General features: G+C 46.0%; 1 protein-coding gene across 1 annotated transcript; it reads left to right on the top strand.

Annotated features, from left to right (window-relative positions):
• The first annotated feature begins 14,550 nt into the window (after positions 1-14,550).
• On the top strand, positions 14,551-15,435 carry LOC125351153 (transmembrane epididymal protein 1A-like). Its single transcript, XM_048345869.1, has one exon. It carries the CDS (start codon positions 14,551-14,553, stop codon positions 15,433-15,435), a length of 885 nt encoding a protein of 294 aa, XP_048201826.1.
• Positions 15,436-16,250: the final 815 nt, after the last annotated feature.

Genomic DNA, 16,250 nt, shown 5'->3' with positions numbered 1-16,250 from the left:
CACCACATATACAGAAAACGGCCAGAAGCGGCGCTGTGGCTCAAGTGGCAGAGTGCTAGCCTTGAGTGGGAAGAAGCCAGGGACAGTGCTCAGGCCCTGAGTCCAAGGCCCAGGACTGGCCAAAAAAAAAAAAAAAAAAAAAAATATATAGCTTGCCAGTAAGAAGTTCAAGAGTACATTGAGGGCTGTCTTACGAAATGTAAACACTTGGCTTCCAGTTTTTAATTCTTGCTATGAATAGCTATGAAAAATAAGAGATTATAGTAAACAAATATTCAAATATGTTTGGATTAGCTCTCTTTTTGACCACATATACTCATACAAATTAGTAATTTGAGATGTAATTCTTCATCTGTTTGAGGGACTCAGTAAATACTTTTTAAACAACTTGTCTGTCCGTGGCTATGCTTTACCTTAATTTGTGCTGTTTTAAAGTTCATTTTCAAGCAAGACCAGCAGCCAATAAATATATTGCTTATGCTTATTCTATGTAGATAGAGTAAAATAATAGACATATATATTACTATGTCGTTCAGATAATTTGTCTTTTTTGGTGCCAGGCCTGGGACTTGAACTCAGGGCATGGGCGCTGTCCCTGAGTTTTTGTGCTCAAGGCTGGCGCTCTACCACTTGAGCCACAGCGCCATTTCTGTTGCTTGGTGATTAATTAGAAATAAGAGTCTCACAGACTTTCCTGCCCTGGCTAGCTTCAAACCATGATTCTTCGATCTTAGCCTCGTACATAGGTAAGATTATATTTGTGAGCCATTCGTGCCAGAAATGTGCCCATTTTAATAGTTTAATTGTTTGCAAATATGTTTTGGTGTTTGTTCTGTTTTGAGGCCCAGGGTAGCCTCCAACTCAAACTCATGATCCTACTGCCTCGACCTCCCTAGTGCAGAGATTATAGGCGTATAGTCTCTTTCCCTCTCTCCCTCCTTCCTTCCCTCCCTCTCTCCCCCCTCCCCCGCCCCCTCTCTTCCCTCTCTCATGCTAGTTCTGGGGCCTGGGCGCTGTCCCTGATCCTCTTTTGCTCAAGGCTAGTGCTCTACCACTTGAGCCACAGCTCCACTTTCAGCTTGTAGTGGACAGTGTATTGGAGATGAGAGTCTCATGGGCTTTCCTGCCTAAACTGGCTTTGAACCTCCATCCCCAGCTCTCAGCCTCCTGAGTAGCTAAGATTACAGGAATGAGCCACTGGCACCTGCTCACCTTCTCTCTTTACTATGTTTTGAAGTCAAATTGTATGACGCCTCCAGCTTTGGTTTGCTTTTGTTCAACATTGCGTTGACTGTTGGTGTTCTTTCTGGGATCTTTTGGGCAATACGGCCATTTTAGCCATATTAGTTCTTCCAAGACACGATCATGGAATGGCTTTCCTTTTTTTATGTGTGTCCTCTTTAATTTTTTACATTGATGTTTTGTTTTTTGTTTTGTTTTTTTGGCCAGTCCTGGGCTTGTACTCAGGGCTTGAGCACTGTCCCTGGCTTCTTTTTGCTCAAGGCTAGCACTCTGCCACTTGAGACACAGCGCCACTTCTGGCAATTTTCTGTATATGTGGTGCTGGGGAATCGAACCCAGGGCCTCATGTATATGAGGCAGGCACTCTTGCCATAGGCCATATTCCCAACCCCTACATTGATGTTTTACTGTTTTCATTGTAGATCTTTCAGCTTCCTAGTTAAATCAGCTCCTGGGTTGCTGTTTGGGTTTGGGTTTGGGTTTGGCTTGTGGTTTGTTTGCTTTTGGTGGTGCTAGGGACCAAACCAGGACTTTTCTTTCTTTTTTCTTTACTTGTTTCCTTTTTTGTTTTTTTTTTCAGTAATCAAGTTTGAACTCAACTAGCCTCACATCCTTAATTGGCTTTAACAACTCTGGGCTGGTGCTCCACCCCTTGAGCCTACTACTCTGCCACGTTCAGCTTTTTGCTGTTTAGTTGCAGCAAAGAGCCTCCCCGACTCCGCCTGGGCTGGCTTCTGACAGAGCTTCTCAGCTCTCGGCCTCCTGCGAAGCTGGGATTCCACGCGTGAGCCTCCCACATCTGGCCAAACCAAGACGTCACAGCACATTGGCCAAGGGCTCAGCCAGTCCCTCGCCAGTCCCCAAGGGGCTTGAAGGACACGAATACCTTGACAATGTACATCAAGGCTAAGGTTTAAAAAAATAATAATAAAAAAAGGGCTGGGGATATGGCCTAGTGGCAAGAGCGCTTGCCTCGTATACATGAAGCCCTGGGTTCGATTCCCCAGCACCACATATATAGAAAATGGCCAGAAGTGGCGCTGTGGCTCAAGTGGCAGAGTGCTAGCCTTGAGCAAAAGGAAGCCAGAGACAGTGCTCAGGCCTTGAGCCCAAGGCCCAGGACTGGCCAAAGAAAAAAAAATAATAATAAAGAAAGCAAGGGCTGGGGGGAGGGGCTGGGGGGAGGGAAGGAGGGAGAACAATGAGGGAGGGAATAACAAGTATGACAAGAAATGTGTGTGTATTCACCACCTCAAGTGTGTAACTGTAACCCTTCTTGCCTCATCTTGACAATAAAAATGTAAAAAGAACAACAGTAACGTCTCCTTTGCTTTGGGGTCATCATTCTCACACCTATAATAATACGTGGCTGGGTTTTGTTTTCCAGATGGTAGAATGTGATGGGCGGGACAGCCCGGGTTCCCGCTCCCCTTCCCCCCCCCCTCCCCCCTCCCTCCTTCCCCCCCCCCGTCCCCCCCCCCCCAGCAGTGTGAAAGCCCAGCAAAGGAAGCTGTTGCGAGAGAGACCCTCAGAGCCAGACTGGGAAATAAATACTCAAAGCCCCTGGTCAGACCATGAGAATGACTTCCTGCAGAACCAGAGCGGAGGCTGACTCACCTGTAAATCCTTCCCAAAGATAAGGGGAGCTCTGTGGCCACCTGGATTACAAACCAGGAAAAAAAAAAAAAGAAAGCATGCCATTTCACGGGAGAAGATGAAGGAACCAGTCCGCTCTGCTTGACACCTGGGCTGTCAGGCTTGTGGGATGTCTGTGAGTCAGAACAGAGTCGAAGTCTGTTCAAAGGGAGGCTCAGGCCGCGGGCGTGGTGAAGAGCCAGACTTTGAAGCCAGGCCCCACTTCACCACGCGAACCCCACTGAGATAAGCAGGCCCTGTGAGCAGACCCAGGACAAGCTTATGAGGGCCCAGCCGGTCTAGAACTCTAAACGCTGGGAATGCTTAACTCTGACCACCCCTAGAGTGCCTCGAGCCCTGAGCCAATCAGATTTGTACTTGTGTCCTAATCTTGCTTGCTTGAACACCGGATGGCTGTAACTTTGTTCTTTGCCTTTATAAGCCCTGTGTAATTGCAGCTCAGGGCTCCCCTCCTAACCTCCGCCGTGTCGGTGGGTAGGACGAGGCCCGAGTTGCAGCTCGCCTGAACAAAGCCTTGCTTTTGCATTTCGGAACGTCTGAGTCTCGGTGGCCTTCCTGGTGGTCTTCTCGCGACTTGGCATAACAGTGGTGGACTAGGAAAGGGGGGCAGCTCTGCCCCTCGCTGGAATATTGCTACTAGGTGCACAAGTGCTTGAAGAGGGCACGGAGAAGATTTTTATTTTAAAGGACCAGAACTGGGCAGGAGACAAACCAAAGAAAGATGAAACCCCAGTAATCCTAAAGGTTGAAACCAGAAAAACAGGCAGCTAATCCTCCCAGAGGAGCAGGGAGCCAAGTCAGACAAAAACAGCAGAGCAGCCATTCCAGTAGTAATCTTGGGCAGGGTAAACTGCTCAACAAGTTTCACAGTAGACTCACCGAAGGGTGCTTGACTCTTAATTATTTTCTATTTTTAGCTATTGATTGCTTTATCTATTCATTGTTTACTTCTTTTTGTGCTGCCACTGAGATTTGAACTCAGAATCTGGGCACTGTTTCTTAGCTCTTTTGCTCAAGGCTGGGACTCTACCGCTTGAACCACACTTCCCCTTCTGGCTTTTTGGTGGTTCACTGGAGATAAGAGTCGCACAGATTTTCCTGTCTGGACTGGCTTTGAACTGTGATCCTCAGATCTCAGCCGCCTAAGTAGTTAGGGTTACGGGCGTGAGCCAGGGCATGCAACTCATTCTTCACTTTTTTTTTTTTTAATTGTGGTCACATACGTGTATGTGACATGAAATGGAGCAGGTTCGCAGTCAGTGACATGAAGCACGAGGGTAAGCAGACGTCCCCTGCCGTCCGGCTCCGGAACCCATCCGTCTTCGTAACTGGAAATCCGGAACCTGTCGCACAATGACGTCTTATCCCCCCTCTCCTACACCCTTGGAAATCTCCACTCGATTTTATATCTCCAGGAGTTTCACCAGGCACTTTATGTAAGAGGAATTAGACCGGATTGGGCTTTTTGTTACTTCAAGGGAGGCTTGAAGAGCATGAATACCCAAGCCCAACTCTAGACCAAAGAAATCAGAAGTCAAGGGGAAGGGCAAGACAGAAGCACTGGTGATACACACACACACACACACACACACACACACACACACACACACACACACACATACATACATACATACATACATACATATTCCTAATGATTCTAATGGGCAACCGTGAAAACAACAGTTAGAAAGTCTACGTCAGATTTGCTTTATTTACCCTCCCTCAAAAACATAGCTCAGCAATGTGCTGATCAATCCCTACAATTAATTTCTTTCTTTCCCTCTCTTTCATCTGTCTGTCTGTCTGTCTTCCTTCTGTGTGTTCTGGCACTGGTGTAGTAGGGCATGTCAAACTTTACCATCTTAGAGTTTACTCTTAGCTGTAATTCCATTTTGCTTCTGTGACTCCATCTTAAAGAACTGCACCCCCACCGGTGTGACTGGTTCCTTGGGGTTATACATTTAAAGCTCTGTGTAGCCGTTGTTCCACTTCTGTTTCTAGGTAACAGTCATAGTCATGGGTTATAGAAACATCATGGTAGCGGGTTAGGTTGCCCCAACTCATACTTGCTTACAGCATTGTTTGGGCTTCGGTAACTTCACGCTTGGCTTGCACCTGCATGAAAGAACCGTTAGGGACGTCCCACCCCTGCCTGAATGTGGCGGTGGGGTGCGGGTGGGGGCGGGGTGGAGGTTCCGCTTTCAAAGAGGCCATGAGGCCAAACTTGGCACTGCACTTTTGGGGCACCTGACTGCCCAGTGTGGTCCCAACAGGTAATAAGGACTTTCTACCGGCTGTGCTCTGTGTTTGCGTGGTGTCTCATGGTGGTCTTCCCCACAACACTGGGGCTTGAATTCAGGGTGCGGACTCTGTCCCCAAGCATTTCTATTCAAGGCTAGCACTCTACCGTTTGAGCCATAGCTCCACTTTGGTCCTTTGGTGGGTAATTGGAGATAGCAATCTCACAGACACTCCTGCCTGCGTGGCTTCAAACCACCATCCTCAAACTTCAGCCTCCTGAGTAGCTGGGATTGTAGGCGTGAGTCACCAGTGCCTGGCCCTCGCTACATTGTTTTTCATTCATAATTAAGGCAAGGTGGAGGGTGCTTCCTTCTCCAGATGGAGATGAGAGGCTTAATTTGACTGGTGGAGATATATATCACAACGACTGAAACTCATCTGCTAAAGCTTAACCTATCATGCAATACGTGTGAGTGATTATTATCAGGAACTATTTCTAACTAATAATAGATGATCAGTGATACCAATTAGGGAGATGGAGAGACAGACATACTGAGGACTCACAGACACTTTGAGAGTGACAAGGTTGATTCAAGGTCAGCCTTATTTACCTTTGCTTACTCTGCAGACAAAATAGGAATTGGGAAGAATTGAAGACCAGCACATCTCTACACTCCCCTAGTTGGTTGGAACAAGTCCATTCAGACATATGGTTCCCATCAAGTGTATTTTTGCTTTATTCTCCAATCCCCTCCCCCTTTTTATTGAACAGCACTGACTTCATTACAAAGGAACTTCTCTTTCAGGCATTCTGACTGAGGCAGGACCAGTGTCGTATGAACAATGCACAGAACTCACTAGCTGGATAGAAGGACAGAATGACAGGAAAGCTGCACCCAGAATCGTGATGTTGGTTTACCTTCCAGAAGAACAGAGGAATATAGATGGAATTAGAAAGATTTGTGTTTTATTTACTTGTGTTATTAAACCCTGGGAATAGAAAGACAAAATGCATTTCTTCATTCTTAAGTGGGCACTTTTGTGCATGACTTTTTTCACTTGTCTGTGTTTGGGGGAGGCAGCGGGGGGGGGGGGGGGGAGATATCCTTGGGCTTGAACTCAAGGGCCTGGGAAATATCCCTGAGTTTTTTGGTTTTGGTTGTTTTTTTTCCTCTACTCCTTGAGCCACAAATTCACTTCCAATTTTTTGGTGGTTAATTGTAGATGAGTCTCACTGATCTTTTTCCTCCCCAGGCTGGCTTCAAACCTCCATCCTCAGATCTCAGCCTCCTGAGTAGCCAGGATTACAGGTGTGAGCCAAATGTGCCAGGTATCTTTGAACTTCTGGATGTCTTTCAAAGTTCTCAGCCAGGTGTGGTAGAACATTAGGCCGGGGCAGGAGGATGGTGAGTTTGAGGCGAGCCTGAGATACAAGAGGGAGTTCAAGACTGGCCTGGATTATGTAGCAAGACCCTCTCTTTAAAAAAAAAAAAGTTGTCATTACATATCCAGGTGTGTAAATAATTATATGCATAAATATATGTATACAAAGAAATGCTTTGACAACTGAGAACTTATACAAAGTATTTCATATTGATAATTTTACCATGAAGCAAAAATAGCATAGAATATTTGAAAAACACAAAATATGGAGACATCAACAAATATTTCTCATAAAACTACTATCTAGGAATTGCCACATTTATCTCCATGTGTTAAATAATCGCATAACTGGTTTCAAAATTGCAGATAGCTTCTGATTGCAAAATATAATACTGCTAATTTTAAGTGTTTTTTCAATAAGGTAAACAGGGAAATTTATTTGCAAGTGAAAAGGAAAGCCATTAAAGAAAGTAACAAAACTCTCCATCCAGAGACAGCCCCTAAAGACAAGTCCTATAGAAAAATATAAATAAGGAAAGACAGTTACTTACTGCCTTATTCCCTAGTGTGTCTAACCACAGTTCATGATGATGATAAATCAAATCTAGTTCTGGTGAAGAGAAAATTATTGGTGCTATAATTTGAATATGTACTCTGTGAAATGCAGGTGTTACTAATGACTGTATTGAGAGGCACTGCCATTAAGATATATTTATGCTAAAGCCCAGGGACTGGTGGCTCAGCCCTGGAATCCTAGCTACTCAGGAAACTGAGATCCAGAGGACCATGGTTCAAATCCAGTCTTGACTGAAAGGTTCATGAGATTCTATCTCCACAAATAACAAATAAAAACTTGGGCTGGCGATATGGTTCAAATAGGACATTAGCAAGACCCTGCATTCAATCCTCCCGGGGGCGGGGAGGGGGGGGGAAGAGAATGCTTGTGTTGAAGGCTCTCCCTTTGTTAATGCAGTCAAAATGCCCTTATATAAAGGGGAGCCGTGGAGGGAGTTAGTTCTGCTCTTCCTCCCACTTCACGTTGTGGAGACATAGCATTCATTTCTTTCTTGCCTTCCCACCTTCCACCATGTGTGAAGATGCGGCGAAAAGACCCAGGTCAATGCCAACACTTTAGCTGGACTTCCCAAACCTCAATTCTAGACCACCACAAAAAGAGCTTTAGAACTACATCCAATGAAATAATTTTGTTTCCTTATTTTTCCCAGAACATTGAACAGTTTTCCAATCTGATCTTTTCTGACTCATAAATTGTTTTCCTCTCTAAATTAATTCTTCTTTAAAAATAAATATATGTATTTTTAAAAATATGTATTTTTAAAAAACTCAAAAGGGTAAAATATTTCATTTAAAAACATGCCATTTAATCTAGTCCCAAGCACTTTGAAGACTGAAGGAGGTGAATTGAGGGATTTAGGCCAGCCATGGTTGCATAGTAAACCTTGCCGAGAGAGAGAGAGAGAGAGAGAGGACTCTTCCTATAGACCTAACCAAGGTTGCTGGTGTTACACATCAAGAGATGATGAATACCAGCAGAGTGGTAGGGAACTTTAGTCTCAGCCCTGAGTTGATCACTGTAGTCCAGGAAGGGCAGAAGAAGCATGTAATTACAATTTTTGATATAGCAAGATTTAATCATTATAACATTTGCCTAGCTAATAATAGACTCTTAAAATACATGAAGCAAAAATTAACAGAGTTAATTTAAGAAGTAGGTATACAATATTAGTTGAAGACTTCAATACCCTCATCCAATAAGTAAACAATCAGTATAGTCCAACAGAAGGCAATTAAGGAAACACAGGACTCAACACAGTAAACCAACTGCCTCCAGCAGACAAACATAGAACACTACCTAACAACAACACATTCTTCTTCAGTGTACAGGGGACATGGTCGTAGGCAGACTGGGTAAGATCACTACTCAAGTCTCAATGTATTTAAGAAGGTAGATGTTACATAAACTATCCTTGGTAGCCACAATGGGATGAATTTGGGAGTCAATAACAGAAGGAAAACTGGAAAAGACATAACTTTGAGATAATTGAATAACACACTCTTAAATAACTCACAACTTGATGGCTTCAACAATAGATATTTCGGTTGGGAGATGGGGCCCCTGGGCAAAGGCCTGCTTCACACTGTGTCCTCATAAAAAAATCCAGGGAGGTGGCTCACACAGTTCCCAGAAGAGAGCTAATCTCCTCACGAACCACGCCCTCATGACCTGGTCCAGACCTTGTTACTTCCCAAAGACTCCATCCTCCTGATACCATCAAGTGCAGTCATGGAGCGTCAACTTGGATTTCCAGTTCATGATATTCTATCGCTGGCTGCTCACAGTTTTGCTTTGTTTTTGCACTCAGTTTTGTCTTTCTCAAATGGAAGGTACATTCGCTCCATCCCAACAGCTGTGCAAGTCTTAAGTCATGACAACATCTATTTACCTAGATATTATCTAAACCAGAATATGGAGGAAGCCTGGAATAGAATTCATTCTGAGGCAAAATTCCTCAACAGCCCGTGTATACCTCCAGAATGTAATGGTGAGGCATGAGATAAACATTCCCTTTCTAAACTGGAGAACTCGGTCAGAGAAGAAAGGAGCAGGTCCCAAGCAAGTCCAAACCCTGGTAAGGCAAATACTACTATATATGAAGGCTAATGACTCCTGCTCCCTGGCTACATGCTCCGTCCTCCGGGCCCCAGGGTATTTTAAGGCTGGAAGAGTGTCACACTTTCAGGCTCTGGACAGCTGTAATTTGGACCTGTTAAAATCGATGAGACAGCCAATCAAGCATGCGCACGTCTATTATTTCAGAAGACGACTGGGATGGGAGGATTGCAACTCAAGGCCAGCCTAAACAAAAGGTTATTGAAACACCATCTCAATAAATATGCCTGGTATGGAAGCTAGTGTCTGTCATACCAACTATGTAGGAGGCACAAGTAGGAAGATTGCTGTGTAGTCTGGCCCAGACAAAAATTTGAGACCCTGCTTGAAAAATAACTGAAGTAAAAAACAAACAAGGATTGGAAGGATGGCTTAAATAGTCGAGTACCTGCTCTACTACAAGTTTGAGGCTCTGAGTTCAAATTCTAGTACTACCAATCAAACGCACTCATTAGCCAAATGTGGTGGTGCACACATGGAAGAAGGAGAAAAATGGAGGCAGGAGAGTCCTGACCAGGCTGGGCTCCACAGGGTGAAAGCCTTGTGAAATCAAAGCGATAACCCTACAGACTCTGACATCACCTGTGGAAGACCTTCTGTCCCTTGTCTTACTGCCAAAGAATGTGGCCACCAGCTCCTGTCAGAGCTAAGAAGTCAAACCGCATTCCATGGTTTCGTATCCCAGGAGTCCCCTCAGCTGGGGCTGGCGGTGTTTCAGAAGGGTGAGCTAGTAGGGTGTGGCCCACACCCATGTCATCTCTTCTTCAAGGGTTTTGGGGCCACAGCCTGAGACTTGGTTCTCTTCAGAACTCACTTTCTCACTCTGCAAAACATGGATAGGCTGGGAACGTTACGAATCTGTACATTCTGGTCCCCCCCTGTTGAGCGATTCTTCCTTCCTCTCTCTCATCTCCTATTTGACTAGAAGCAGTCAAGAGAAACAAAGTTGGGGCCGGGAATGTGGCTTAGCGGTAGAGCGCTCCCCTAGCATGCGTGAAGCCCTGGGTTCGATTCCTCAGCACCACAGACACAGAAAAGGCCAGAAGTGGTGCTGTGGCTCAAGTGGTAGAGCGCTAGCCTTGAGCAAAAGCAGCTCAGGGACAGTGCTCAGGCCCTGAGTTCAGCCCCATGACCAAAAACAAAAACTAAAGAGATTAGCAAGTTACTCTTGCTAATACTTCACTCAGACATTTTTCCTCAGCTAAACATCCAATTTGGTCACAAGCTGTACCTGGAACATGAGCATGATTTGGTTGGGCTTAGAGCTCTTTATAACAACGCCGGGCCTTTCCTCCATTGCCCCGTGAGCTGCCTGTCCTCCCTAGAATTGTCTTGACCATCCAATCTTCCTCCCAATATTCGGGTCTTTCCTCTCTGAGACTTTATCAGAATTAACTGTTAAAAGTCAGTTTGGCCTAGCATTCGCAAGGCCTTCGAGTCACACACACACACACACACACACACACACACACACACACACACACACACACACAATTTTTAGTCCATTTGCAACAAACCACAACAAATGTTAACAAGGATATGAAGAAAAGGCACCTTCCTATGTTGTTGGCAGGACTGTAAATGAGTACAACCACTTTGAAAATCAGTTTGGAGGTTCCTCAAAAAACTGACAACTAGAACTGACTACTTTCTAATCCAGCAATGGCGCTCTTGGGCATGTATCTGAAGGAATGTATAACAGACACAACTGCAATCCTGTGCTCCCTACAGCACCATTCACAACAGCCAAGCTCTGGAAACAGCCCAGAAGCCCTACTGGTGGGTGGGTCAAGAAAGTTTGAAGTGGAATATTATTCAACCATAAAGAAGAATGAAATTATGTCATTTTCAGGGAAAGGATAGAAGGATCTGGAAGCCATCATATTAAACAAAGTAAGCTAAGTTCAGAAGGATCCAGATCGCAAGTTTTCTCTCATATGTAGATGTGAGACCTAAAATAGAAGGATTTGTGTAAACACATACAGGGTCATACGTGTTTGTATGTGTGTGCACACGTGTGTAGTACTATGGTGAAATCCTTTTGAACAACTAGCATGTACTTCAACAAAAAATGAATATTAGGAACTTGAAACGTATTTTCTGGGGGTATAGGTCTTAGTGGAATGATGGGGGAAAGAGGGAAAACATAGTCAAAATATGTTGTGTCTGTGCATGAAAAATCACAAGGAAACTTGCTAAGACTGACCGACGGGATGTCTCTGATCAAGATGTGTTGTGCACATAAATGGACATGTTCCCAGCAATGACACCTTTTTTTAGCAGGTTACAACTTTCCCCCCGTGACGCAGTTCCAAAGTTACTTTGACGGTTTTAGGCCTTTGTTACAGCAATATTTGACTTCATAGTTCGCAAGTTCTGTCCTCAGCGTGGCTGTTACAACCATCCTGGAATGGGAGTCTTACAGAACGGAGGCCCATTTCTCCTCGTTGTGGAGGCTGGGAGTCCGAGGCCGGTCTGAACCCATTTTGGCTGGGGTCTGGTCGGGGCTGTCTTGCGGATTGCAGGTGGCGCCTTGCTGTGTTCTCCCAGTGATTCTTCAGAACTGGTTCCCGGTCTCTCCTTCACTCTTCTTGCTGTGAGTGTTTCTTTATTGCCCCGCCCATATGACCCCAGAGAAGTGGAGTTGCCTCCCAGGAACCCCACCTCCATCATCACCACCCAAGGGATTAAAGTTTCAACACATGGAGTCAGGAGAGTCACAAACAATAAGTCCACAGTAACTATCATGAGAAACTTGTTATCTGGATATCTTAATACCTTGACTTTCATGTATTCTTAGGCACTTTTGGTACTAGGGATCAAACCCAGGACGTTGCACTTGCTAGGTAAGCACTTTGCCACTGAGCTATGTCCCAGCCCATGTTTTGCTTTTAGTGTTGGTACTGGAGCTTGAACTCAGGGATCAGGTGCTGCCCCTTAACTTTTTCTCTCAAGGCTAGTGCCCTACCACTTGAGCCACAGATCCACTTCTGGCTTTTTGGTGTATAACTGAAAAAAGAGTCTCATGGACTTTCCTGAATGGGCTGACTTCAAAACACAATGATCAGATCTCAGCCTCCTAAATAGCTAGGATTCTAGGCGTGAGCCACTGGCACCTGGCATTTTTGCTTGTCTTTTAAGAGATGGTTACATGGTCAGGAGTCTAATACTTTGTTCTATACAAAGGGAAATTTTTGCAGTATATTTTTGTTGGTTTGTTTGTTCTTTTGGCCTGGGCCTTGGACTCAGGGCCTGAGCACTGTCCCTGGCTTCTTCCCGCTCAAGGCTAGCACTCTGCCACTTGAGCCACAGCGCCGCTTCTGGCCGTTTTTTTCTGTATATGTGGTGCTGGGGAATCGAACCTAGGGCCTCGTGTATCCGAGGCAGGCACTCTTGCCACTAGGCTATATCCCCAGCCCTGCAGTATATTTTCTTTTTTGAAATTTTTGTTTTTTAAACTCTAATTTTAAGAAATAAATAGAAATATTTCATTTTCCTTGACCAAAACTTTCAAAAACATAACATGTACTTTAGCATCATTCATAGAAATAAGTCAACAGCACAGGACTACAGAAATTTAGCAAGGAATGAGAATAATAACTAAAGTAAAATTACTCTAGCTGGGTGCTGGTGGCTCATACTTGTAGTCCTAGCTGCTCAGAAGAATGAGAACTGAGGACCTATGATTCAAAGCCAGACCAGTTAATCAGGGGGGAAAAATGCTAAAAGTAGAGCTGTGACTCAAGTGGTAGAGCCTTGAGCAGTAAAAGCCAAGTAAGAGCAAAGACTCTGAGCAATGCCCTAGTACCAACATGAAGGAGAGAGAAAATGAAATTAAGAAGGAAAGAAGGGAGGGAGGGAGGGAGGGAGGGAGGGAGGGATGGAGGGAGGGAGGGAGGGAAGGAGGGAGGAAGGAAGGAAAGAAGGAAGGAAGGAAGGAAGGAAGGAAGGAAGGAAGGAAGGAAGGAAGGAAGGAAAGGAAGTTATTCTAGCAACTTAGGAGTTTGAGAATGGGATTACAGTTTGAAGCCAGCCCAGGCAGAAAATATCAAGAGATTCTCATTTTGACTGAAAGAACTGGGTATAATGGCACATGCTGCTATCCTAGCTACAAAAGGAAGCCTAACATATGTAGGTCACAGCTCAGAAATACACCTGGACAGTAAACATGACCCTATCTCAAAATTAACCACCACAAAAAAGTAGCTGGAGATACAGCTCAGAGTTTGAGGGTCTGTCAAGACACTTCCAAGCTCAAGATCTGGAGTTCAAACTCAACCAAATAAAATACTGCCGAATCAATGTAAACTTATTAATAATCAGTACCATTTGCTGAATATTTACTATCTATCAGACACTTGACCTACATTATCCTATTGAATCTTCACAATAAAACTTAGGAGGGAATTATGATCCCATTCTATAGTAAAGAAGGGTTTCTGTTGTTTTTCATGTTGTGTGTGTGCGCACACACGTGTGTGCATGTGTGTGTGTGTATGCCGGAACTGGAGCTTGCACTCAGAACCTTGGCTCCATCTCCTAGCTTTTTCATTCAAGGCAGGTGCTCTACCACTTGAGTTATAGCTCTACTTCTGGCTTTTTGGTGGTTAATTGGAGGTAAGTCTCAGGGACTTTCCTACTCAGGCTGACTTTGAACCATAATCCTCAGATGTCAGCCTCGTGCATAGCTCGTAGGATTACAGGCATGAGCCACCAGCACCCAGCAGGAAAAAAAAAAAAAGGTGTAAGAAGACCGAGTAAGTTGCCCTAACTTGCCCATGGTCCAGACACTGCAAATGTGGGAGCTGAATTTCAACCCTTGTACTGTGAACACTGAACTGTGCAGAGCTGAGTTCATGCCGCAGCGCTGCTCTATCCGCTGCTTGAAGTATGTTGCCTTGTGTCGGTCCTATTGCTCCTTGGAGCTTTATGCCACTTGTCAGATCTGTTTCAACAAACCTCCATAGAGTTGCTGTCAGAAAAATAGAGAACACACCTGTCTGCAGCAGTCAGTGCCAGCGCCAGCCTTCTCTCCCCCCCTCCTTCCACACAGGGCTGCCGCCCAGGCCTCACCTGCAGCCGAATGCCTTCTGAGGACACGAAGGCTGACAACCCCGCCTGGGAGACTTCCGCAGGGAACCCAAGGAGATGACTAAAGCATCGCATTTCTCCCGCAGGTTCCACCCTGGGAGTGGCCCAGGTGCTGCCCACACCGGGAGAGCAAAGTCAGACTCCCGGGGCTCCAGAGGCGCAGAGAGGGTTGTGAGACCAGCCAGGGAAGGCCCTCGCCACCTACCGGTCCTCACCGTGTTCTTGGAGACACACACGGAGGCGCCATGGGAAGTCTCGAGGGCCACCTTCTTCCAGGTGTAATCTTGCTCTTCATGGTGATCTACTACTCGGTGCTGGTGTGTCTGGCCGTGCTACGGGGCCAGAAGTCCCTCCAGCCACCCCTGCCCCCCAGGGAGAAGCGAAGATACAAGCCGTGGCAGCTGGTACCTCCGGTGGAAGCAATAAAAATGATTGGCTGTAGCATGGCCATCTTAGGTGAGTTTTATTATCCACTAGGGACAAACAACCTGAAGATGATAGACTGGGAGAACCCTCGGAAGCCATTTGTGCTTAAGGACGCTTGGCAACATTTCACCATGTATGTGTTCTTTCTGGTCAGCGGCGTGGTAAATACTATCAGTCAGGTGTGTCTAGCCCAGCAGAACTCGAGGCTGGAGAGAGCGGTGGAGGCCCTGGCTTTCTATGTTCTGGTGCTAGTGATGGCCACCCACATTGAGAACAAGAGTACGTTGGAGATCCGAGTGCATGTGCTGTTCATGGTCCCCTGCTTCCTGGTGGCCCTGGCGTCCAGCATCGAAGTCTGGGTCCCTAGCGATCCCATCCTCTGGCTGTTCAAGCTGTGGATGGGGCTGGTGCTCAGCACCTGGATGTTCCAGCTGTGCTTGGTGCTGTATGTGCCCCCGTCCGGACAGCACTGGCAAGGGAACACCGCAGACCTGGCCTTCCTCACCATCTTCTTCTGCTGGCACCTGGGCCTGGGAGGCTTCATCCTGGCTGCCATCTATGGGCTCTGCAGCCTCTGGTGCCATCGTTGCTCCTCTTGGAAAGAGGCGTCCAATGCCAGATACCATCTGTGTCCTACAGAAGCCACTGGGGAAGAGCTGCAGAAGCTCCAGCCGGAGGCTGCCCTGCAGGAGAGAAGTGTCTAGATGCAGAACCTGCCCCGTGCTGGGCCTCTCGGAAGGAGTCTTTCAAGTGTGCACAGCACAGGCATAGTGCAGAGGTGTTCTGGAATCCACCGTGCGGCTTTCCACCCCAGGGATTATGGTACTCGTCGCCACATGCCGGGTCTCAGGATGACTTCTTATCTGTTTTCAGCGAGTTCGTGTCTTATTCATGTGGCTGAAGTCAAACAAAGGCTAGGGCTTTTCTCCAACAGCCTTTGGGATCCAAGAAGAAGAAAGAACGGAGGAGCTGGGGGAGGGGAAGGTGGGGTCCGCAAAGGTTCTGGCCGAGTCAGCGGAGAGTGAGCGGATCTGTGTGAACCTGCAGTTAAGAGCTTCAGCGAGTGAACAAGAATGGCCGCGTTTGTGCGTGCTCGTGAGATGACGTCTCCGTCTCTTTGTGTTTTAGTCATACTCAATTTAGATAACTTCCATGCCTTTGTGTGGGTTTTCAAACCTAAAGGCTACTCTGTCTACTGAGAAGGGAAGGGACAAAGAGATGGATGATAAGGAAGGAGAGGGAGAGTCAATGAATGAGGAGCTCCCATCAGAAAAGAGGCCAGGAAGGAATTCCCAAAGACAGTTGTGAGAAATGAGGATGGTTTTAAACATCAAGAATTTTAAACTATAATTTTTTTTAAAAAAAGACTTGTTGCTTGCTGTGGTACCAAACAACTTCATTGTTCTAATCCTGTCAATAAAGCCTCCACTGCGTGTGATGTGTCTGTGTGGTTCACTGAGCAGAGAGGGTGGGGGTGCGAAGGAAAGGCTAGATCTCAATGGGGGGAGCAGAGGGAGAA

This window comes from Perognathus longimembris, chromosome 5 (genome assembly GCF_023159225.1).
Source record: "Perognathus longimembris pacificus isolate PPM17 chromosome 5, ASM2315922v1, whole genome shotgun sequence".
Classification (NCBI taxonomy): domain Eukaryota; kingdom Metazoa; phylum Chordata; class Mammalia; order Rodentia; family Heteromyidae; genus Perognathus; species Perognathus longimembris.
The sequence above is the reverse complement of the archived record's forward strand: the minus strand, read 5'-3'. Positions and strand labels throughout refer to the sequence as shown.